Genomic DNA, 26,240 nt, shown 5'->3' with positions numbered 1-26,240 from the left:
TAAAACATATAAGAGGACCAAATTACAATTGAATGGATCAATATATTTTTCTATAACTAATACATATATTTAGGGCTATAATATATTGTCAGTGCTAAGCAACTTCACACTAGACATGTTACTTATTTTTTATTATGCTAGTTCACGTACCCCAGAATTGAATTGTCCAGTTGCTGGAACTCATATGGTCAAACCAAAGCTTACGGGGTCTCTGGTAAGTTGTGAATAGTTTCTGTTTAGTTCCTGAATTACTACTGTGGTACAGTGGTACCTCGGCTTAAGAACTTAATTTGTTCCGGAGGTCCGTTCTTAACCTGAAACTGTTCTTAACCTGAGGTACCACTTTAGCTAATGGGGCCTCCCACTGCTGCTGCACCGCCAGAGCACAATTTCTGTTCTCATCCTGAAGCAAAGTTCTTAACCCGAGGTACTATTTCTGGGTTAGTGGAGTCTGTAACCTGAAGCGTCTATAACAGTGATTGAGTTAGCTAGTACTAGCTCCCTATTCAAAATTAACCTACAGTTTTTCTTGCTCAAGTAGTAGGGTGAAATGAGTGGTGGCGTATATATATGTTATATAATCTACTTTTAATATGTATCTTCAAAAAGTAATTGTGACCCAGAACCAACAATTTACTTCCATCTTATTCAAACATAAGTTGGAACTTAACTTTTGAGCAAGCACGTAAAGAGAGTATATTCTGGATATTGAAAAGGTTTTTTTAAATGTATTTCAATGTTTTCTGCTCATCTTAAACATCTGAGATTTGAATTACAGTAAAAAAGGCAAAAATAAAATAATAGGACAACATAAGAAATACTCAAGACCATCAAAGGAAACTATCAACTAAAGGGATAACAAGTTCTTAGTTGATGTCTTAGAGATGAACCTCTAGGACTTGATCAAATGTTCTTGGCATATAGCACTTACTTATACCACTCAAGTATTATACTCTTCCATTTGGAACTGAATCAGTCCATTAATTGCTTTGTTATTCAGATAGAAAGATAGATCACTGGTGGTTTTTCATCTTAGAGAGCGGGGAAATTTGATTAAGCTCATACAGCGACTTAACAGCCAGCGTTAGAACACATTGTGAGATTTGATGGCAGAACAGATACCAGGCCACATGTTCTGTTATCTTAAGGGTATAGTCCTCAACGATCATTCATTGACCCTTCTCCTTGCATCTTCTGATGTAGTACAAGCAACTCCCCGTTTGCACAGGGAGCTGTGTTTCAGGTCACTACGTGCATCAGCAGTCACACATAAGCCTGTTCCACCCCCTTCCAGGGCCGAAAATTGTCATTCTCCGTAAAGAGAAAAATAAATGTAGACAACAAAATAGGACATAAGACAAAAGTATTATTCGAGGACAGGCAAAAAAGGCAATTGTATCCTTCTTGGGATTGTGTACAAATTTAATTAATAATTGACCAAGTCATACTAAAAGTTGACCCAGTGAAATGAGTTGGGAATGGGCCATAGCTCAGCGAACCAAGCATATACCGTATTTTTCGCACCATTGGACGCACTTTTTCCCTCCTAAAAAGCAAGGGAAAATGTGTGTGCGTCCTATGGAGCGAATGCAAGGGGGAGGCAGGCGGGAAAAGCCCCCAAGAGCCGCACACAAGCTTCGTGCGCTCTTGCGGGCTTTTCTCCAGGAGGGAGAAGGGACTGACTGGCCGCATCGGTCCTGTGATGGCCTGGGATTCCGATTCGGAGGATGAAACAGAGGAATCCCGGCCTGCACAGGAGTCCCCGCCTCCAGGGCCGGCTGAACTGGGGCAAGGCCTAGATGCTGAAGAGCCTGCACCTGTGGCAGTGCATCAGGAGCTGGCCCCAGGTGAAGCCCTTCTGGCCCCAGAGAGGCTTGACGACTCAGTGGCCACAGGTGAGCCTCCTCCAGGGCCCAGTAACCCTTCGGCCTCTCCTGATCTGCAGAGGTTTAGAGCAGAGAGGCGAAGGGAACTGGTTGCCCCCAGGAGGAGTGCTCGCCTTAAGGCCAGAGGAGGCGGGGCTCCTGGGGGCCGGGACCGCCCCTGGCCTTAGAAGAGGATAAAAGCCCAGTCAGCCCGGCCCCAGGTTGCGGGAGCAACGTCGTTGTTGGCTTCGGACCCTCCTGCGTTCCTGATCCCTGCTCGGCCTCCTGTTCCTGACTATCCGGTACTCCTGTTCCCTGCTCGGCCTCCTGTTCCCGACCATCCGGTGTTCCTGTGCCCTGCACAGCCTCCGGTTCCAGCGTTCCTGTTCTCCGCCCGGCACTCTGCCTCGGACCTTGCCCCTCTTCGTGTGGACTCTGCTACACCCAAGGTACCTTACCCCCGGGACCAGCACAGTTTGCTCCCGCCACCTCCCGCACTCCCCCTTCGTAGGGGTGCGTTCGGGAAGAGCCAGAGGCCATGGCTGAACAGGCGGCTGCACTGGTGGCTTTGGCCCAGGAGAACCAGGCCTTGTCTCACACCGTGCAGCAGCTCAGTGACGCGGTTGAGGCACTTCAGCAACGCTTGGAAGCCCTACCGGCTCCTGGGGCCGACGCCCCGGCTCCGGGCAAGTACCCAGTGGCTTTGCCTGAGAAATTTGATGGAGCCCCGGCCAGCTTTCCCATGTTCCTGGCCCAGGCCAAACTGTATATTCAGGGGCGAGCCCGGAACTTTCCTGACGACCGTACCAAGGTGCACTTTTTGATTAGCTTGTTAAAGGACCAGGCGGCCAAGTGGGCGTTGCCGCTACTCAGGCAAGACTCCCCCTTGCTGGCAGACTATACGGGGTTTTGCAATCGTTTGGAGGCCGCGTTCGGCAACCCCCAGAAAGAGAGTCAAGCCAACCGGGCGATTCGGCATTTGAAACAGGGCAAGTCCACGGTGGCCACATATACCACGGAGTTTCGGCTGTTGGCACAGGACTTGACCTGGAATGACTCGGCACTGCGGGACCAGTATCTCGAAGGGCTTTCGGACGAGGTACTGGACCAGTTGGCCACAATGGAACGCCCCACCACGCTGGACACTCTCATTCAACGGAGTCTACAAATAGACGACCGGTTGGAGGATCGTCGTCAGGCCCGGGGTCGCCGACACTTCCAGTTCACGGCACCAGCTTTTTCCGGCAGCCCCACGGTCACAACTGATTTAACGGAGGAGCCTATGCAGCTCGGGGCAGTGCGGCCACGCCTTTCCCCCGCAGAGAAGGCGCGGCGTCGGGATGGAAATCTCTGTCTTTACTGTGGCGGAAGTGGACACTTCGCTCGGTCCTGCCCTGAGAAACGCCAGCCGCAGGGAAACCGCCAACCCCAGTAGCTGATGGCCCTAGCTACCGGGGGTCCCAAACCGTACAGAATGGGCCCGCACCAATGGACTTGCAACATCTTATGGTTTCGGTACGTTTATACCCTCCAGGTGGGCCCTGGATCCTCACCCATGCTTTGGTAGATTCAGGGGCAACCCGCTCCTATATGGACGCTGCTTTTGCCGCCCATCATCAGGTGCCACTTCGGAACAAGCCAGTACCGGTCCAGGTGGAAGCGATTGACGGACGACTTCTGCGGTCAGGTGCCGTTACTCAGGAGACCCAGCCTCTGGTCCTGTGTCTCCAGCAGCACCGGGAGTTGCGAACTTTGGACATTGCCTCTATGCCCCGCTTCCCCCTGGTGCTCGGGATGGACTGGCTGGAAGCCCACAACGTTCAGATTAACTGGGTCAAACGGACCGTGCACTTCCCAGACCCATGTTCCCATGCTCAATCCGGAACGCTGGCGGCCGCGCCCTCAGAGGAGGCAGCACCCACGCTCCCAGCCGTGTACCAGGACTACCAGGACGTGTTCGAGGAACGGGGGGCAGACCAGCTGCCGCCGCATCGGCCTTTTGACTGCGGCATAGACCTCCAACCCGGAGCGCCTTTACCAGTGAGTCGCTTATATTCCCTAACAGAGCCAGAGCGCGAGGCTTTGCAGGACTTCTTGCGCAAGAACCTGGAGCGTGGGTTCATTAGGCCTTCCACCTCGCCCACCGCGGCACCGGTGCTTTTTGTTAAGAAGAAATGTGGGGAACTCCGCCCTTGCCATGATTACCGAGCCCTGAACAAAATTACCGTCCCAGACCGGTACCCCTTGCCCCTTATCTCGGAGCTGCTGGAGCGGGTGCAAGGGGCACAGGTGTTCACCAAGCTGGACCTCCGGGGGGCCTACAACTTGATTCGGATCCGAGCCGGGGATGAGTGGAAGACAGCGTTTGGGACCCGGTACGGGCAGTTCGAATATTTGGTTATGCCTTTCGGTTTGTGCAACGCGCCTGCTGTGTTTCAACGCTACATCAACCACGTGTTTCAGGACTTGTTAGACAAGTACGTGGTGGTGTATTTGGATGACATACTGATTTACTCCCGTGACCCGGCTCGCCATGAGGGACATGTCCGGACCGTGCTGCAGCGCTTGCGTGAGCACCGTTTGTACGCAAAGCTCAGCAAGTGCGAGTTCCATCAGCGGACTGTGGACTTCCTTGGTCACCGGCTCTCTCCAGATGGGGTGCAAATGGACCCGGGGAAGGTGACAGCGGTTCAAGAATGGGCGGCACCCCGGAACCGCAAGGACCTACAGCGTTTCCTGGGGTTCGCCAATTACTACCGGACCTTCATCGCTGATTATGCTCATCGCACCACCCCGTTGACCCGGCTACTGCGCCCAAAGACGCCGTTTTCCTGGGACAAGGAGGCAGAGGAGGCGTTTCAGGGGTTGAAGGCCTGTTTCCAGAGGGCACCAATCTTACAACATCCTGACCCCTCTCGACCCTTTGTGGTGGAGACCGACGCTTCCAGTACGGCTCTCGGTGCCGTCTTGTCTCAACAGATTGGTCCTGAAGCGCCACTCTTACCCTGTGCCTTCTATTCCCGCCAGCTCCTACCAGCGGAGCGTAACTATACTGTGTGGGAGCGGGAACTACTGGCCATCAAGGTAGCCTTTGAGGTCTGGCGCCACCATCTTGAGGGGGCACGACATCCGGTGGAGGTGAGAACCGACCACCGGAACCTGGAGTACCTCCAGACCACCCGCAAGCTGAACCAAAGACAGATCCGGTGGGCGTTGTTCTTTTCCCGGTTCCAGTTCCGGATCCGCTACATCCCTAGCTCTCAGAATCAGAAGGCGGATGCCCTGTCCCGGAAACCTGAAGACAACGCAGACACGGTACAGCAAGCAGAACCCACCACGATCCTACCTCCGGCTGCATTCCTGGCCACCCAGGAGGCGCAGCCACTGCAGGTTCGGGTGCGGGAACAGCAGCGGGTCGACGCTTGGGCCCAGGAACGACTCCGGGAGCTGGCTGAAGGGTCCAGCCCACAGTATCCGGGGCTGGTCCTGCATCAGGGCCTTCTGCTGCACCACGGTCGTCTGTACATCCCGCCAGGGCCACTACGGCTGGAGGTTCTCCGGATGGCCCATGATGCCCCAGCAGCGGGGCACTTTGGACGGTATCGGACCACCCATCTGGTCAGTCGAGAGTTTTGGTGGCCCCGCCTGAAGGCTGACGTGGCTCGCTACGTTGCTGGTTGTGATGTCTGCCGGCGCGCTAAGGGACCTACCGGGCGACCCCCCGGCCTACTTCAGCCATTGCCAGTTCCACCGCACCCTTGGCACACGGTTTCGTTGGACTTTGTAGTGGACTTACCCTCGTCTCGTGGCTGTACCTGCCTTCTGGTTTTCTCCGACCATTTCACCAAGATGGTGCACTGCGCTCCCTGTCCATCTGTACCCACAGCCAAGGAAACTGCTCAGCTGTACCTCCAGCATGTCTTCCGCCTGCATGGCCTACCTGAGCGCGTGGTGTCCGACCGGGGCGTTCAGTTCACATCCCGGTTCTGGCAAGCACTACACCAGGCCCTCGGGACGGAGGTCTGCCTCTCGTCAGCCTACCACCCACAGACCGATGGCCAGACGGAACGGGCGAACGCGGTGCTGGAGCAGTACCTCCGGTGTTACTGCAGCTACCAGCAGGATGACTGGGTCGACCACCTGGCATTGGCGGAGTTCGCCTACAATAACGCGGTGAATGCGTCCACCCAGCAGACCCCGTTCCAGGCCAGTTATGGTTATCATCCACGGCTGTTTCCAGAGGTGCTGCCGACATCCGCAGTCCCGGCGGTGACGGAGTGGCTTCAAGAGCTCCAGTCCCAGCAACAGCTTTTGGTGGAGCAACTGCACCAGGCCAAGGAAGCGTACAAGGCCCAGGCCGACCGCCACCGCCAGGTGGGGCCGGAACTTCGCGTCGGTGACCTGGTTTGGCTCTCCACTCGCCACCTCCACCCCTCTCGACCTTCGCGGAAGTTGGACGCCCGCTTCACCGGCCCGTTCCCTATCGTAGACCAAGTCTCTCCTGTGGCATTTCGTCTCCGGTTACCCGCAACCCTGAAGGTTCACCCGGTCTTCCACAGGTCCCTTTTGAGTCCGGTGGCCCCACCCGACGAGTTCCACCCGAACCGTCCCCGACCGCAGCCAGTGTTGGTTCGGGGAGAGCCTGAGTACGAGGTGGAACGCATCCTGGACTCCCGATACCGCAGGGGAAAGCTGCAGTATCTCATTGACTGGAAGGGGTACGGACCGGAGGACCGTTCCTGGGAACCAGCGGCCAACGTCCACGCACCTGCCTGCCTCCGAGAGTTCCATGCGACGTACCCCGGCAAGCCGGGTCCGGACCCTCGGTTGAGGGGGGGGCCTGGGAGGGGGGATGGTGTGATGGCCTGGGATTCCGATTCGGAGGATGAAACAGAGGAATCCCGGCCTGCACAGGAGTCCCCGCCTCCAGGGCCGGCTGAACTGGGGCAAGGCCTAGATGCTGAAGAGCCTGCACCTGTGGCAGTGCATCAGGAGCTGGCCCCAGGTGAAGCCCTTCTGGCCCCAGAGAGGCTTGACGACTCAGTGGCCACAGGTGAGCCTCCTCCAGGGCCCAGTAACCCTTCGGCCTCTCCTGATCTGCAGAGGTTTAGAGCAGAGAGGCGAAGGGAACTGGTTGCCCCCAGGAGGAGTGCTCGCCTTAAGGCCAGAGGAGGCGGGGCTCCTGGGGGCCGGGACCGCCCCTGGCCTTAGAAGAGGATAAAAGCCCAGTCAGCCCGGCCCCAGGTTGCGGGAGCAACGTCGTTGTTGGCTTCGGACCCTCCTGCGTTCCTGATCCCTGCTCGGCCTCCTGTTCCTGACTATCCGGTACTCCTGTTCCCTGCTCGGCCTCCTGTTCCCGACCATCCGGTGTTCCTGTGCCCTGCACAGCCTCCGGTTCCAGCGTTCCTGTTCTCCGCCCGGCACTCTGCCTCGGACCTTGCCCCTCTTCGTGTGGACTCTGCTACACCCAAGGTACCTTACCCCCGGGACCAGCACAGGTCCGTTCTCCCTCCTCGGGGAAAAGCCCCAAAGAGCGGCGCCCTCTTTAAAGGCTGCGCGGCTCCCGTGGGCTTTTCTGCGAGGTGGGGGAATCCCCCCACCTCCCAGAAAAGCCAGGAGAAGCCGCGCAGCCCCTTTAAAGAGCGCACGGCTTCTGCGGGAGGTGGGGGAAGCTGCAGCAGATTCCCTCCTCCCGCGCTCCCTTTGAAGCGGCAATGTGGGAGGGGAGCAGCTTACACTCGTGTAAGCAGCTCCTCTCCCACTTTCCTCCTTCAAAGCAACTACGGAGGAGAGAAGGAAGGGGACCATGGATCCTCCGCTGCTCCGTGATTGCTTTGAAGGAGGAAAGTGGGAGGGGAGCAGCTTACACTCGTGTAAGCACCTCCTCTCCCACTTTCCTCCTTCAAAGCAACTGCGGAGGAGGGAAGGAAGGGGACCATGGATCCTCCGCTGCTCACGGCTGCAGCGGATTCCTCCTCCATGATTGCTTTGAAGGAGGAAAGTGGGAGGGGAGCAGCTTACACTCGTGTAAGCAGCTCCTCTCCCACTTTCCTCCTTCAAAGCAACTACGGAGGAGGGAACAAAGGGGACCATGGATCCTCCGCTGCTCACAGGGATTCCTCCGTGATTGCTTTGAATCAGGAAAGTGGGAGGGGAGCAGCTTACACTCGTGTAAGCAGCTCCTCTCCCACTTTCCTCCTTCAAAGCAACTACGGAGGAGGGAACAAAGGGGACCATGGATCCTCCGCTGCTCACAGGGATTCCTCCGTGATTGCTTTGAATCAGGAAAGTGGGAGGGGAGCAGCTTACACTCGTGTAAGCAGCTCCTCTCCCACTTTCCTCCTTCAAAGCAACTACGGAGGAGGGAACAAAGGGGACCATGGATCCTCCGCTGCTCACAGGGATTCCTCCGTGATTGCTTTGAATCAGGAAAGTGGGAGGGGAGCAGCTTACACTCGTGTAAGCAGCTCCTCTCCCACTTTCCTCCTTCAAAGCAACTAAGGAGGAGGGAAGGAAGGGGACCATGCATCCTCTGCTGGCGACTGCAGCGGATTCCCTTCTCCTGGGCTCCCTTTGAAGCAGAAAAGTGGGAGGGGAGCAGCTTACACTTGTGTAAGCAGCTCCTCTCCCACTTTCCTGCTTCAAAGTGGAGGAAATCCAGTGCAGTTGTGAGCAGAGGATCCATGGCTCCGCTTCCTTCCCTCAAAGCAGGATGCAGGGGTGCAGGGGGGAAAGAGGGCAGGAAATAGAGGCCGGGCAGGAAGACACAACCACACTTTGACCACTGAAAGTCCACCTCAGCCTCCCCAGATTTCCACTGAGATGGCCAGGCTAATCTCGATGGCCATAAGTCAGGCTCAGCATTATTAATTGGACTTAGATAAGCCATGGTTCCCCTTCCTACCCTCCTCTGAGGCTCAATTTAAAGCAGCAAAGTGGACAGGAGCTGCCCGCTTTGCTGCTTTAAATAGTTTAGTGCAACATTTGATTCAGAATATTTTTTTCCGTATTTTCCTCCTCTAAAAACTAGGTGCGCCCTATGGTCAGGTGCGCCCTATGGTGCGAAAAGTACGGTACTTTGCTTTCAGGTTCAGTCCTCTATATTGCCAGGTCTGGAAAGATTCCTGCCTGAAACCCTGGAGAGCTGCTACCAGTTATAGTAGACGGTGAAGGTAAAGGACCCCTGGACAGTTAAGTCCAGTCAAAGATGACTATGGGGTGCAGTGCTCATCTAACTTCAGGCCAAGGGAGCCAGCATTTGTCTGCAGACAGCTTTCCGGGTCATGTGGCCAGCATGACTAAACAGCTTCTGGTGCAACAGAGCACCGTGATGGAAGCTAGAGCACATGGAAACGCTATTTACATAAACACCATTTACGTAGACAGTTCTTAGCTACTTAGTTAGTGGTCTGACAAGCAGCTTTGTATGTTTCTATCTTAAGTCCATTGATTTCTGTGGGTCTACTCTGACTATGAGTGACTTAATTAGATAAAATTTGTAGACAAAACAGAATTGTAACATGCTACAGTATGTGAAATGCAAGATTACTGACACCAGTGCATTTCAAACTCCTTATACTGTAAAGCAAAATTATTTCATTTGCAACAGAATAAAATATCTAACTTCCTTTCCTTTCCCTTTTAGACATTTCAGGATAGGGAACGCTACTTGACTATAAATGCTGATTTAGATTGTTTCTTGTGGTATGTGTATACTTCCTTCACAAGGTAAGATTAAACATACTTTTCAACATGATTTATTCAAGTGCATACAGTTGCATTTTTTCTTTGAGAACATTTCCTCATTATACACACTAAACATGTTAATGTATATGTGTATCAATAATGGAGATGTATTAAGCAGATGTATTAAGTTGAATTAACAACATTCATTTGCTATAAGCATTCCTAAATTATCTTTGTTTTGACCATTTTTTGAAGTTTTTTTATGCTCACTAAATATTCAGTTTTTTTACTTTGTAGATCATCATTACATAGCGCTCATGTGGTAAGAACTCTGAGATATGTATGTGTCTTATTGCTTTATGTTGTGATTCTAAATACATGCCCCAATCTCAAATATGTTTGCAAAATTGCATAACCATCAGTTCTGTTGTATGCCCAGTACCAGTTAGTGGTTCTTTGCAACCATCAGCAGCACATCCCCACATCTAGCTAGGAGATATTACTACTTCTCAGAAATTTAGAATCAAACTCTTGGGAAACAAGACCCATTTGTTTTAATGCAGGGATGGCTACCCTGTGATTCTCCTGATATTGGTGAACTGCAGCTTTCACCATCTCTGTCCAACATGGTCAATGTTCAGCGATGATGGGAGTTGTAGTTTAGCAATATCTGGAGGGTGAAAGGTTAACCACCTCTGTTTTAAAGGAATTCGTTTTTTAAAAACACGCATTTAGGATTGAACTGGAGTTCAGAATATATGTATAGTGGCAATTAATGGATTTGTTTATAGATAAATAGGTGATATACCGGTAAATGCATTAGAAAGATAATGCATTTATCCCAGTAATGTTGATTATTATTATCTTTTGGCTCGGTGGCAATTCAGTGCACAATTGTTCAATAGATTCCTAGCACACTTCTGCCATGACTGAGTCATGTAACATTTTGAATCTTAAACTCTGAAGTCCCAATTTTAGGGACTTCCAGCACTGTTTGAAAAACTTTTGCTATTTGCAAAGAGCTTTCAGACAGTCCACTCTGGAGGTTCAAATGTGGCAGGGATGGTCTGTCTGAAAGCCCATTGAAAAGACAGCTGTTTATTCTTCCCACATCACCTGATCAGGAGGGAAGAAAAAAATATGTCTTTTTGAATGATTGGCTGCAGACATCCTGCATGCAACTGATCCTTCCAAAAGGGTCTGCTTTGTGTGGCTGTGCAGGCCTTTTTCCTCCTGTTTGCAGACAGCCCTTTGCAAACTGCCCCATGCTGCTCCTTCCAGAAAAGGATGAGCCCTTCTTCCATACCCTCTCACCTTTCCACCTATGAAGATTAATTTCCTATCTTTATTAATTTTTTGTGCTAAACCTAGCAAATCTATTGGTTAAATTATGGCTCCATACTCAAAATGGCAATATATTGTTTTAATAGAGATTTTCATCACTACATCCTGTTTTCTGTGACTTTACTAAACCATAGAATTACCTGATGTCTTTTTCTTAAAAACATAATGTTATCTCAGTTACTCTTTGCACCTGTTTTCAGCCATGAAATGCACTCTCAGTACTTTTGCACTTGGATATCTTTGTTACAGGAAAATCATATTTCCCTGAATGCTTATAAAACTTTAAACTTTAAAACAGGGACTATTAATTTGCTTTTAAATAGTCAGCTTACATACATGGTTAATATAGTTCTATAACACAAAATGACCTATAATTCACAGGAAGAAACAGTATCGTTCAAATTCATCAAAATTTGCAAAATTTTTCATTTTTTATTTGCCAGACTCTGGTTGTATGGATTTATGACCCAGAAAATGCTGATAGTAAAGAAATGAGCCATACTGCGAAAGGACCACCAGAAGTATGTTATCCTCCCTTCATAAACTAACTTGAAATGGGAAGTAATGAAATATCCATATTCCTATGGAAACAAAGGGCTATATATTCAACTAAATAATTGCACCAGTATATAATTGTATTAATTAAACTTTAAAATACGTTGTTTATGTATTGGTTGTATTTTTTCATTTTTCATAAACTGTCCTGGAAGCTCTGCCAAAGGATGGTATAGAAATATTTTAGATAAATAAATAATCATACCTTCTATTTAAAGCAACTTTTAGTATAATTTGTTTGCCCAGTTTATTAAAGTATTAAGGTCACAAATTGCTTTCACTAGCAGGCCATTGATTTACATCACTGAAGCTAAAATTTCCTCTGGTCCAAGATAGCTATCCCAGTCTCTTCCAACCCAATTGATTGATTGTTGACATGTAGAATTGTTATCTGAAAGGAATGTCAATATCATATTTATTTAATATTAATACTTCAGGTTTCAGCCTGGTCCTGGGAAGTACCTATTTCAAAGATAGCATTTTAGATATGAAAACAGATAAGACTTTATATATAAGCAAATTTTGAAAATATGCAACTCATTCCATTTTCTAAACAGCATTCTAAGACACTTTCCAGACAGTTCTTGAATTTGGGACAATCACCTGCAGTTAAGATGTTTCACCTCAATGAAGACAACAAAGAATCGGAAGAATCAGAATATTCAGATGATGGGTATTGCTCATTTACATTTTTCTGAATTTGTCTTTTTAAACAATCGTTTTAATTAAATATTTTCTTGAATTACAAAAGTACATACAGTGTCTCAGTTTTCCGTTCATAGCATTTTTTCAACAGATCAGTTATATTCGATGTGAGGCACTAACATTATAGTTACAGGTAGGTAGCCATGTTGGTCTGCCGTAGTCTAAACAAAATAACAAAATTCCTTCCAGTAGCACCTTAGAGATCAACTAAGTTTGTTATTGATATGAGCTTTCTTGTTCATGCTTCTGAAGAAGTGTGCATGCACACGAAAGCTCATACCAATAACTAATGTTATAGGCAGTATAAGTTTGGGGAAGTTCACGCCCTCAGATCCCCACTGTGGGTTGCAGTGAGAGCATCATCCTTCCGGAGTTCCACTTTGGGGCGGGATCAGTTTATGTCTCTTTCTTAGGCACCACCCTTTCTTTCTTTCTTTCTTTTCAAATGGGTGGGGGTGAGACACAGAATGAGGGGGGTATCTCCTACCCTTTTCACAGGGCTAGCTCTGGGCCAGTGTGTGGCTGAGCCTCTTCTGTGCTTTGCAGTCCCTCCTCTTGCCTCTCTCCTTTTCCCTTCCTTCAAGGGTTAGATCAGCCTTCTCCCGTTTTGTACCCTTGGGTCCTGGGGTTCATCAGGCGATCTGGGAGAGATTCTGAGGGTGCTCTCCTTAGTTCGCCATCTTGGCGGAAGCCTTTAATTGTCTTTTATTTAAAAAAATATGTTGTATATAATCTTACTATACAAAGAAGACTGCTGATTTTCATATATTGTGGGTACAGGCAAAGGTAAAGGGACCCCTGGTGACCGACTCTGGGGTTGTGGTGCTCATCTCGCTTTATTGGCCAAGAGAGCCGGCGTACAGCTTCTGGGTCATGTAGCCAGCATGTGGCGAACCAGAGCAGCGCACGAAAACGCCATTTACCTTCCCGCCGCAGCGCTACCTATTTATCTACTTTCACTTTGGTGTGCTTTTGAACTGCTATGTTGGCAGGAGCAGGGACCGAGCAATGGGAGCTCACCCCGTTGCAGGGATTCGAACTGCTGACCTTCTGATCGGCAAGTCCTAGACTGTGGTTTAACCCACAGCGCCACCCGCGTCCCTTATTGTGGGTATAATGTGTATTTATTTCTTAAATTTCTATACTGCTGTTCATCTGAGGATCACGGGGCAGTTTACAATATAAAAACAAAAATATATGATGGTTGCAGGGTCCAGGTCAGTTTATATGGGGAGAGGCAGTCCTTAAGGTATTGCAGTCCTAAGCCATTTAAGGATTTTTAGGTCAAAAGTAGCACTTTGCATTAGGAAACTAATTGGGAGCCAGTGCAGTCAGGCCAGGATTGGATTTATACACTCAAAGCAGCCTCACATAGAACTTGTTGCAGTAATCTAACCTAGAGGTATACGTGGCCCAGTATAGCAAGGGATGCCATATAGGCATATCTGATGCACCTCCTAATGAGAATGTATATTGTAATGCATATGTATTCTTAACATGAGGAAAAGTCACTTGAGTGATGATGTGGAAGAAGATGAAATCTTCTTGATTGCACTCCTAAAAGCAGTTTCTCCTGATCTTAGTTATCAAGCTAAGCATTACCTGCATTTCTGTGGAACAAATATTTGGGCCTCATGCACATTCCGATCAAGGGCTATTAGTTCCAGGAAGCAAAACATGCCTAGAGCCTTGATGATGGTCTTAATCTTATAAGCACTTTCAAAAATATTTTTTAAAGAGGTATATGTAAATATATATATAAATTGCAATCCAAACTCTGACTCCACCAGGCTGGAGGAAGGTAAGAATTTAGCACAACCCCCTAGTCCCCCAAAGAAGGGGAAGCCAAGGTGAGAGAAGTCCATCTTCCACCAGCAAGCAGCTTGGTGGGCAGAACTCACATGCACTGCTGATCCTCCTGGCGTAACAGTAAAAAGGAGGGTGTGCTATGGAGCGGTTTCCTAGGCACCATTTCCAACCCTATTCAGACAGCAGCCATGCCTTCACAGCCAGGTGGACTCCTCTTGAGATGAGCCCAATTATCAATAAGCACAACACAGGCCAGATATAAACCCTGCATGAGCCACCCACGATTATATGACACCTCTTATGGTGTGGGACAAAACAATATGTGAACTGAAACACAGTCACCCTTCAAAATTCACACTTACTGTACAGTTTTTGAAATTTGGTATGCAGATCTCCAATAAAACAGTGTTTACAAAATGCATATATTAGGAGAAAGTGGACATAAAAATGAATATAGTTATGAAAATGAAATACAAAAATGCATTGTATTAGGATAAATTGCAACAATGTGTGTATTAGTCAAAACTGCACACAAAAATGTGTTTAGTAGGAGAAGTTAAAACTAAAATGCCATGAATTTTCATGATGATTTTGAAAAAGAAAATTCACAAATTGCTGCAGAAATATGGAGAACCTAAGACTGGAAAAATGAGAATCTGAAAGAACTAAAATTGACAGTTCTTTCATTCCTAGTTTTGAGCTTGCTGAGACTGTTTTCAGCATTTCTAAAGAGCTCGTTGTTGCGTACAGAACTATTTATTATTATTTTATGAGTGGAGTTTCAGATTCTGCCTGCCATCTGCATTAGTTATGTCATTCGCTCTATACACAGATTTTTGAGCAAATGAGGTAGCTCAAGAAATGGAGTCTCCTTCCAAACTCTAGTATATCATCTGTCAATGTTTGCAGCTTGGTGCATATGAATAGTTTCACAATAGCTGTATTCTACATGCATTGATAATACAAATTTTTGAACTGCTGGTTTTCTATTGGTGACATGCACTGCAATCCTATAAGATAACGTGGAATTATGTTACATAGATCCTAATAGAAATTTCCATTTAACATTCTTGGATTTAGGGTAATAAAGTGTAATCATATGATGCTTTTTTCTATTTTTAGATACTGGAAGATTGACGTGCCTAGCATTTCAAATTACATCATTGGAGTAGTCATTGGAAAACCAGTTACTTTTCAGGGTTGTTTTGTTGCCCGGACTCCTTTTACCCTGGCAAAATCAGAAATTCCTCCAGTCGACGTACATGATGTCTCTATCTCGACTCCAGCTGGTAGTCAGCTCATGATAACATGGTCTGCATGTCATACAACTAAAGCAGTTGTGGTGACAAATTATGGAGCTTTCCTAACACATGATGAATTCAGACATACAAAAAGAATCACATTTCCCTCCACTGTATTAGATCCAGCTGTAGCTCAGAAAGTAAATGATGTAGCCATAGTACAGGCACACATTGTATTTTTAATAGACAGTTCTGCTTATTTTATAAACGATGACAAGATGTTCAGAGTTGGAAAACAACATAAACTTCCAGAAAGTGGAATTCTTGGGATAAAAGAAAGAATCTGGTGTCTAAGGAACTATCCAGTTCAAGTGAGTTATTCAAAATATTTTATATTTTAGAGGGTTCATATGGACTTATTTTTTATTCATACCACCACAACTTAAAAAACATTGCAGCCTGTTGCTGCCCAGTGCTTCCAGGATGCGGTAGTTTAGCACTGTAAAGCATATCCTCTTGGTTGACAGGTAGCACACTCAGAAAGCACTGGCTGCAAGGGGAAGGGCTTTCCTTCAGTTCCCAGACTCGATCTGTCTGGTTAGTAGGTTAGCAGCCACAAAATAGCATTCAGCAGCAACTGAACTTAATGAATGTCAAGAAAAGGGGAATAATGTGACCAGGAGCCAAATGGCAGCAGTCCGCTGAAGCCATTCAGGTATGACCTTCCTCCTCCTGACCAAGAGCTGAGGCACATAGCTGAGACAGGCCAAACAGCTTTAGGGACTGACTTGGACAGTTTATGTGCAAAGTTTCCCTTCAGTTTCAAAAGGTTTCCTCTCCTTCAGGATTTTTGAGCAAACTCTTCATTATGGGATTTTTTATATGCCTACCACTTGCCAAGTTTGTGCAGCATCACCCTACTTCCCTACAAATGGCCATTCTCATCAAGCACACACACCATTCTCATGGTGATGCAAGAAGCATCCAAAATGCAACTTTTCTATAACGTAGAACCAATTGTAGTCAGGTTCTGCAAAAGAAAAACAATATCCAGAATAATTTTTAACAGGTGCAATGTTTAATGCTAGTAGAATAAAGTGAAAGGAAGATTCTAAACCCCTACCTCAAAGGAGCAAACGGAGATCTGTGATCAGATCAGATTTCCTTACGTTTTGGCAAACAGGAAAAATGTACGTGTATAGGCATACATTTTTCCTAATATGGCAAATAACAGTTGGGGGTGGGGAAAATACTATTTATATTGGGACTGACTCTTATCTGCATGCAACTCCATGCACTCAGTGTTTAAGTGCAAATCTGTTATATCTCAAACTGTTTTTACCGTATTTTTTCGTGTGTCAAAAATTGTGTCAAAAAACTGGGGTCATCCAATACACAGGTAGTGGCATGGTGAGGGAGAAGCAGCGCACCCGCCAGCCAGCCGGTTGGAGGGACTGCAACTTCCCCCGATGCTGCAGCGAGCGGGAAATGATCTGGGGAGTGTTTCCTGCCCACAGCTGCATGCGGGGGGAGAAGCTGTGTGCTGCCAGCCAGCTGGTTGGCAAGAGCGCAACTTCCCCCAATGCGGCTGTGTGTGGGAAACACTTCCTAGATCATTTCCCGCGTGCAGCGACATCGGGGGAAGTTGTGCTCCCGCCAACCGGTTGGCCAATGGGAGCGCAACTTCCCCTGATGCCACTGCATGCAGGAAACAAACTAGGGAGTGTTTCCTGCCCGCAGCTGGGGGGGGGGAGAAGCTCAACAACTTTGGGCCATCTCCCCTCATTTGCTTAAAATTGAGTCCCCCAAAATAGGGGGGAGGATCTTGTACATGGGGGCATTTTATAGACGGAAAAATATGGTACTTTTCAGTGAATGTTTTGATATTGTGTATGATAAATTTAAGACGGAGCTTTAAGCAATACCTACAGTGTCTGAATTTTATTATTTATCTCTCCCACCGCTTTTCTCTCTATCTCATCCAACGCCTAAGGTGCTGGAATCAGATTTAAGTGAAGCAGTCTTATGGACAAAAACAGAAATATTCCTCATGTACCCATCAAGAAATATAAATGATATGTTTGCTCTAGTCATGGAAGTAGATGTCTTAAAGAGTCTGACAGGATTCAAAGACCACGTTACTTTAGCTGTAATAAGTGCTTGCTATGATTCAATCCCTTCTGAAATTTCAGTCTTACTGGCTTGTACTGGATGCAAAACCTCCACACAATTATATGTGGCAGGATTTAATGAAGACGAGGCCCACTGGTTCTTGAGAGATCTTTCCCTGCCTGCACCTACAAGTGACCCTCTGCACATGGAAGTTGTGTTTGGAGCATCATCGTCTATGCTGCTGTGGTACAGTGACAAGATTATTTATTCTTACAAAGGAAGCAAATTCACCGGATATATTAAAGACGCTGAGACAGGCGCGGATTTATCAGCAACAACATTAGGAACAGTTATTCATCAAGTTGTTATTGGTTAAGTATAGTATATTTTGATATAAATTACTAATGGAAATTGTTATTTTAGTTGATTTTGGCAATTATAGTGTGTAACCTAAGCCATAAATGCATAGTGTTTGAAAGTACAACAGGTGACTCCCCATTTACACAGGGTTTATGTTCTGAACCCCTGCGCATGTCTGTGAAATTGCATAAAATTGAGAGTTGCCTGTCAACTCAACAAAGCCCCTCTGACTTGCAGGGAAGAAGTGTTCCACGTCTGCTAAGCCTGTCAATGAGGACCTTCTGCCCCTCCAGCTCTCGGGAGCCAAAGAGACAGTGGGTCTTGCACAGCTGATGCACAAGGAAGCTTCTTTCCCGCACATCAGTTGAGCTGGTCAATCAAGCCCTGCTGCCCTGAAGCACAGCTAGGCTTTCCAGCTAACAGCTGATGCATGGGAAAGCACACTAGCACCAGGCACTTTCCTCCGTTACAGCTGTTAGTTGGGAGCCTCAGCAAAGCCCCTCTGCACCTCCAGCTCATGAGGAGACCCTCCCTGAAGCCCAAAGAGGGTGTCAGAGGCTCAGTGGGGCTTTGCTGAAGCTCATCAGGTCTCCCTCCCCAGTATCTGGGTTTCCAGGGCCGCACATATGCACAATCATGTGTTAATTGAACATGTGTAAATGGTGGGGGGGGGATCTGTATGTCCCTAGATATGCAGGTGTTATTATAGTAAAAAGCTTCCCAGGAGGATGGCACAGCTATGGCAGTTGGATACATCCTGTTCATTCCCTAGGGGCTGATGCTATAATTTTCAGATTACTACTTTTTGAGTCCATTGTAAACAAAGTTCTATTGTGTGAGTAGTTATATAAATTAAGCCAATAATGGCTTGAATTCATTAAATTTACTATACGTATCAGTGGCAGACCACTGGGGCTCTTCCCATAATGTGTATCAGAGATTATGGCTATTAAAGCTATAAACAAGATTCTGAATACAGTGCAATTGGGGGGCCCTCAGAGGAGGGGAGCTTAAGGCAGTATACCTCCGTCTGTTCACCAGTGGTTCACCTGGTGGGTGGAAGCCACAACTGCCACTAATCTACCTGGCATAATAATAATAGTAGGAGTAGGAGTAGTAAAAAGCTGTGTTGGGGTAGATACTCAACTGCTGCATCCAAACCCTGCTCAAAGCACCCTCGCAACTTGGAGTTAGAGGAGTTCAGCAGAACTCCTGATCTTTATCACATGTAGAACTGAATTTTCTCCACCACAAGAAGAAGTTTCAAAGCTTTAATATAGAACAGTCTTAAATACTAGTTACAATAAGATAAATGTTACAAGACAAGAAAATAACACATTGTAAACAAGCAATGAGGTTTAGTTCTTTCTCTCTCTGGTCCAAGAGGAAGGTCTTAGCTTGCTCATCATTGCAAAGCTTATCTGTACCTGCTGTTGCTACAACCTACAGTATCTCCAAAAAGCACATTCTGGCTTCTCAAGTTTCAGCTTCTTGCTGTGAGAGCTCTGCAGCGCATGTTTCTGGTGATGAGTCATAGAATCATAGAATTGTAGAACTGGAAGGGATGCAAGCTCCTCAAGTGCTTTCACGTGGCTGTAATGTATCTTTGAACTCTGATAATGCTTCCTGGGTGAATGGAAAGTGGGATTTGTGTGAAAAAGGCTGTGCGGCTTTTGCATGTCTGGGGCAAGTTTGTGTACTCCTGCTCTTGATGGTAGGAACTGAACCAATGGATTCAAGTTACAAGAAGGGAGATTCAAACTGAATATCAGAAAGAACTTTGTGGGAGTAAGAGCTGTCCCTTGGAAGGTGGTGGACTCTCCTTTATTGGAAGTTTTAAAGCAGAGGTTGGATGAATATCTGTTAGCAGATTCATTAGCTGAGATTCTTGCATTGCAGGGGATTGGACTAGATGACCCTCAGAGTCATCCAAAAAGTACGATTGATCTTCCCCTTCTGTCAAACAAGGCACAGTTAATCTCTCCCTCTCTCTCTCTCTTTTGTCAGGGTACACATACTGATGTACCTTCAGTAGGAGGCCTGTTTACACATTACACTAGTGAGAAGAGGCCTAATATTGTATTGTATCAAGCTATATGGTCAGGGTTCAGAAAAGAGCTCAACCGTGCTGTATCATTGTTTCATATTTGGTGGGTGAGGGGACACAATTTTCTAGATTTCAGGAATCCAAATAACAATTACTGTACAAAAAGAAAAAGTGAATGTTAAGTCCTAAACACAGGTGTATTCTTTGCAGATCATTTTTTCTTTGGAGCAGCATTTGTTTGAAATTATGAATTGTAACACATTTATTACTAATATTATTCATAATAAGATAGTATAACTGTTAAATTATAAGTATCACAAACATTAGTGGAGGGCAGTTCAAATTTGAGAGAAAGAACATACTACAGTGGTACCTCGGGTTAAGAACTTAATTCGTTCCGGAGGTCCGTTCTTAACCTGAAATTGTTCTTAACCTGAGGTACCACTTTAGCTAATAGGGCCTCCCGCTGCTGCTGCTGCTGCTGTGCCGCCTGTGATTTCCATTCTCATCCTGAGGTAAAGTTCTCAACCCAAGGTACTACTTCCGGGTTAGCGAAGTCTATAACCTGAAGTGTCTGTAACCCGAGGAACCACTGTAATCAATTGCACATCTGCATGCACATAATTAACATTTGGTATATCATCTTAGTATTGACATACATTCCAAGATCTCTCCCCACCTAGCACTTCATACAGAAGGAGTGATCCTAGCTAACTTAACTTCATATACCAACTTCTGGACTGTGTACCTCAATTCTTTCCAAAATTCTGCCAGGGTCACTAGTATGTTTTCAGGAGTTTGTATACCTGAAATAAATATAAGGTGTGGCGATGTGTGCCTTGCAAAATTTAGCTACCAGATGTATGTAATGACATTATCCTAAGTAAGGGAATAACAGTACTCCAGGTTTCTCTGGCAGAGGCTGCAATATAGCTGAGTTACAGGAGACTCAGATTCATCCCTGAACCCTAGTTTGGCTGCATGCTGGGAGGGTGCCTGCCAGGAAGTAGCATTAATTGGTCATCCTACAGTTGAACAGGATGTTTGCACATTGTTGTTGGATATGAGAGAAGAAAATGTGGCCTTCTGAAAGGAATAATAATGTGTGTTCCCAATTTTAATTTAAAACAATGTGCCCCAGAAATCACCTTGGAAATGAAAGACACAAATAATTTTAAGAAATAATGAATGTTCGGAAACACAAGCATACGTTTTCTATAGATAATTTTTGCCACAATTCAAGGCAAATTTGTACTAAGGACAAATGTTTGTTAAAACAATCACTGTTACTGAAAAGATAAGAAAGAATTGTACTTTTATTGATAATAGTAATATAATTATATACATAAACCAGATGTTATATTAAACTCTATCTATTTTTTTCTCTCCTTTTTATAGGCAGTGCTGGAAACACTGTGATCAAAATGAAAAACAATGACATGTTTTTCTTAAAGTTTAATATGAAAGATGTTCTAAAGCTCAGTGCTTGGGAAACTGCTGCCAGAGACTTTGCCATATATGTGAATGGGCATGGTGACTTCTTTTTGCTCATAAACAATGGTACTCATATATATTACAAGGCTTATCCACTGAAAACTGAAGTACTTAGTGCCACAAATCCTTTAGGAGAGGTCTGTCCGTATATATCATTTCAGCACAATATGGAAGCAGATACTTACTATCTGGATATGGGAACAAATATGACCTTTTGGGCCCAGATTGTCTTTCTGGAAAATGTGGGATTGTCCACAGAAGTTACAATCTACAGGTCACACTTGCTGAAGCAAAATAACTCTATTCAATATGAAATAGCACGTGGAATTTGTACTAAGAATCAGGTAGGTGAAGCTTGCATTTTTCTTCCTGTTTGTTTCTTTCTTGGGTCAGGCTGTCTGGTTCAGACATGTTACTGGCTACAGACACATGCAACGCTACTAGCATATTTCTGATTCAATGGGAATTCCATGGATGAACCAGATTTATGAACTTACACTTCTACATGAAGCCTATAGATAATGGGTGCAATGATTTCCTCAGTCATGATAGCTCAGAAAGGGGCTATTATAATACAGTGGTACCTCAGTTTATGAACTTAATCCGTTCCAGAAGTCCGTTCTTAAACCAAAACTCTTCTTAAACCGAGGCGTGCTTTCCCTAATGAGGCCTCCCGCCACCAGTGCCCTTCCACCATTCGCATTCCGTTCTTAGACTGAGGTAAAGTTTTCAAAGCAAGATACAGTATTATTTCCAGTTTTGCTGAGTTTGTAAACCAAATCGCTCTTAACCTGGACTGTTCTTAAACCGAGGTACCACTGTAATATTTTAAATAACTAACTAAATAAGAACTAATATAATCAAGTTTTATGATTCACTAAATACATACAAAGTTGTACATGAATATTCTGTTGTTGTTGTTTAGTCCTGTCTGACTCTTTGTGACCCCATGGACCAGAGCACGCCAGGCACTGCTGTCTTCCACTGCCTCCCGCAGTTTGGTCAAACTCATGCTGGTTGCTTCGAGAACACTGTCCATCCATCTCGTCCTCTGTCGTCCCCTTCTCCTTGTGCCCTCAATCTTTCCCAGCATCAGGGTCTTTTCCAGGGAGTCTTCTCTTCTCACGAGGTGGCCAAAGTATTGGAGCCTCAGCTTCAGGATCTGTTCATTTTTTTGGCTCAAGGTCAGCAGCCACACTACCTGGGGTGTACGAGCTTTCCATATCTTTCCGGTATAATTCCTCTGTGTATTCTTGCCACCTCTTCTTGATGTCTTCTGCTTCTGTTAGGTCCTTGCCACTTTTATTATGGTAATCTTTGTACGAAATGTTCCTTTCATATCTCCAATTTTCTTGAACAGATCTCTGGTTCTTCCCATTCTGTTGTTTTCCTCTATTTCTTTGCATTGCTCGTTTAAGAAGGCCTTCTTGTCTCTCCTTGCTATTTTTTGGAAATCTGCATTCAATTTCCTGTATCTTTCACTATCTCCCTTGCATTTTGCTTGCCTTCTCTCCCCCGTTATTTGTAAGGCCTCGTTGGACAGCCACTTTGCTTTCTTGCATTTCCTTTTCATTGGGATGGTTTTCGTTGCTGCCTCCTGTGTAATAATAATAATAATAATAATAATAATAATAATAATAAATTTTATTTATACCCCGCCCTCCCCAGCCAAAGCTGGGCTCAGGGCGGCTAACAACAATCAAAACAATCCAACATTCTAAAAACTTTTCACCATAAAATCAATCAAAAACAAGTTGATGGCAACCAGCAAGCAAGACCCTGTGCAGATTGCCAGAGGAGGGGGTCCGGCTGCGCCCTGACCAAAGGCCTGGTGGAACAGCTCTGTCTTACAGGCCCTGCGGAAAGATGTCAAGTCCCGCAGGGCCCTAGTCTCTTGTGACAGAGCGTTCCACCAGATTGGTGCCAGATTGGTGTATAATGTTGCGTGCCTCCATCCATAGTTCTTCAGGCACTCCGTCCAGCAAATCTAAATGCTTAAACCTGTTCCTCACTTCCACTGTGTATTCGTAAGGGATTTGATTTAGATTGTATCTTACTGGCCCAGTGGTATTTCCTACTTTCTTCAGTTTAAGCTTGAATTTTGCTATAAGAAGCTGATGATCTGAGCCACAGTCAGCTCCAGGTCTTGTTTTTGCTGACTGTATAGAGCTTCTCCATCTTTGGCTGCAGAGAATATAATCAATCTGATTTCGATGCTGCCCATCTGGTGATGTCCATGTGTAGAGTCCTTTCTTGTGTTGTTAGAAGAGTGTGTTTGTGATAACCAGCTTGTTCTCTTGACAGAACTCTATTAGCCTTTGCCCTGCTTCGTTTGGATCTCCAAGGCCAAACTTGCCAGTTGTTCCTTTTATCTCTTGATTCCCTGCTTTAGCATTCCAATCCCCTATAATGAGAATCCTTCTTTGGTGTCACTTCTATAAGGTGTTGTAAGTCTTCATAGAATTGGTCAATTTCAGTTTCTTCAGCACCAGTAGTTGGTGCATAAACTTGGATTACTGTGATGTTAAAGGTCTGCCTTGGATTCGTATCAAGATCATTCTATCATTTTTGAAATTGCATCCCAGTACAGCTTTCACCACTCTTTTGTTGACTATGAGGGCCACTCCATTTCTTTTGCGGGTTTCTTGCCCACAGTAGTAGATATGATGGTCATCCGAACTGAATTCGCCCATTCCCATCCATTTTAGTTCACTGATGCCCAGGATGTCAATATTTATTCTTACCATCTCATTTTTGACCACATCCAACTTACCAAAGTTCATGGTTCTTACATTCCAGGTTCCTATGCAATATTTTTCTTTACAGCATTGGACTTTCCTTTCGCTTCCAAGCATATCCGCAACTGAGCGGCCTTTCGGCTTTAGCCCAGCTGCTTCATCAGCTCTGAATCTACTTGTACTTGTCCTCCGCTCTTCCTCAGTAGCATGTTGGACGCCTTCTGACCTGAGGGGCTCATCTTCCAGCGTCATAACTTTTATATGCCTTTTGTCTTTGTCCATGAAGTTTTCTTGGCAGGGATACTGGAGTGGCTTGCCGGTTCCTCCTCCAGGTGGATCACGTTTGGTCAAAACTCTCCACTATGACCTGTCCATCTTGGGTGCCCTGCTCGGCATAGTTCACAGCGTCTCTGAGTTATTCAAGCCCCTTCGCCAAGGCAAGGCAGTGATCCATGAAGGGGGATTCAAATGTCTAGGATAAAGTGGAGTTTATATTTTATATAATTTGAAGTTCTTTTAACTTTTCGTAACCTGTTTTATTCTGATATAATGAGTAATGTTACCTGCCTGCAGCCCTTAAATATATGGTATTTTAAGACTAACTATTCATTATTGTTGTTTATTATATCTTAAAGACTGTAACACTTTATCATGACCATGATTATTCAACAGAGGGAGAGTATGAAGATGCAATGTAAGTATAATGATAGTTAAAATATGAAAATGGTTAACAATTTATTGGTTACATTGGAACTAGCTCAGGGCTGGGGAACTTCTTTTTAATTCCAAAGACCACGTTCCATCTTGGGAAGCCTTCTGGGAGCTGTTAATTTGGGGGTCCTATCTATTCTTGGTTTTACAAGTGAGGCCATGGATTTAGTCCAAGTCCCCTTCTGAGATGGACCACCATTTTTCTTTAAGATCTCCCTTTTTCACTATGATGAGAGCTTTGGCATTGTTTAACTACACTTTGCATTTTCAAATCATCAGTCGATACTCTCAAATGAGGTAAATCAAGTGCAATATCTTTTTTCATTGTATCTATTTCAACAATGGATGGTTCAAAATTACACTTGCGTCTTCTCTAAACTAAAAAGTCCCAAACGTTGCAACCTTTCTTCAAAGGGGAGTTGGTCACCAAGAAGCAACCAGAACTGTACACAGTAACACAAATGCTGTCACACTATAGATTCATATAATGCCATTTTGATACTGGCAGCTTTATTTTTAATTCCTTTCCCAATGATCCCTAGCATAGAACCACAATGTTCCAATGCAAACCAAAGATCTTGTGCTGGGGGTTAATGCACAGACATTTTTCTATTCTGAGTTGCAGGCTGAAACCAAGAGCCTTGCTGTGGCTCAGTGCATAATAGAGGAAGAGCAACAGTTCTCTGAATCGAAAGAAGTAGAAAGTGGAGTCCCCCAATGATTAGTACTGGCACCTGTACTTTTTAACTTGTTCATAAATGAACTAAAGTTGGAACTAAGCAGTGAGGTGGCTAAAACTGATGATGATACAAAACTGTTCTGAGTCATGAAAACAAAAAGAGCTTGCGGAGAGCTCTGAAAGCATCTCTCCAAACTCAGTGAATTTCACATATATGCTCATGGGGTCTGGAACTGGAGGTGACGGATCAGGAATGAGGCATTGAAGTCATGATAAATAGCTCAATGAAGATGTCAACCCAGTGTGTGGTGGCTGTGAAAACAACAGATTCTTTACAACAGTGAAGTACTGTAGAAACAATTTATCAGTCTTATTTTATATAATGGAACTGCATCAAGATGTTTTATCTGACACCCAGCTTTCAATAAGAGATGCCAGCCTTGACCCCTAATATCTAATCCACTTCCCCTTCTAGCAAATGTCCCCCACAGTCCAGCATATCTATCTGTTTTCACCAGCAAGCCCATTACAATTTCTCTGTTGCTGTTTATCCTATCTCCCCTGTAATCTTTTATTGTCAGCACACCCTGTACTGTTAAAATATGTGAATGAATATCCTTGCTATCACACTCTTGTTTCCACTCTTCTTCCCACATATCATCATCATTATCCAAATAAGCTCCAACAATTCAACAAATTGGCTTCTGAGCATGGAGCTGCTCCTTCAACACCCCTCCAAATTTCTATTAGCAACCTGTTGCTTTTTCAAGTTGCTGTGTCAGAACTTTCACAGGTCCTTGCAAATCTGCTTTTTCTACTTCATGTCCTCCACAGGTCCTTGCAAATCTGCTTTTTCTACTTCATGTCCTCCAACTGGCATTGTAAATGTTCATT

General features: G+C 45.6%; 1 protein-coding gene across 1 annotated transcript in view; it reads left to right on the top strand.

Annotated features, from left to right (window-relative positions):
• CATSPERE (catsper channel auxiliary subunit epsilon) overlaps nt 1-26,240 on the top strand; it is a 54,619-nt gene that overhangs the window by 5,714 nt on the left and 22,665 nt on the right. The window contains exons 4-12 of the mRNA XM_083432151.1: nt 142-214; nt 9,511-9,593; nt 9,849-9,873; nt 11,339-11,416; nt 12,008-12,123; nt 15,087-15,576; nt 17,199-17,688; nt 21,123-21,562; nt 24,592-24,650. Of these exons, the coding sequence (XP_083288277.1) occupies nt 142-214; nt 9,511-9,593; nt 9,849-9,873; nt 11,339-11,416; nt 12,008-12,123; nt 15,087-15,576; nt 17,199-17,688; nt 21,123-21,562; nt 24,592-24,650 (1,854 nt within the window). The remainder of the gene's footprint in view (nt 1-141; nt 215-9,510; nt 9,594-9,848; nt 9,874-11,338; nt 11,417-12,007; nt 12,124-15,086; nt 15,577-17,198; nt 17,689-21,122; nt 21,563-24,591; nt 24,651-26,240) is intronic.

The sequence above is a fragment of the Podarcis tiliguerta genome, assembly GCF_965153285.1.
Source record: "Podarcis tiliguerta genome assembly, chromosome: 3".
Classification (NCBI taxonomy): domain Eukaryota; kingdom Metazoa; phylum Chordata; class Lepidosauria; order Squamata; family Lacertidae; genus Podarcis; species Podarcis tiliguerta.
The sequence above is the reverse complement of the archived record's forward strand: the minus strand, read 5'-3'. Positions and strand labels throughout refer to the sequence as shown.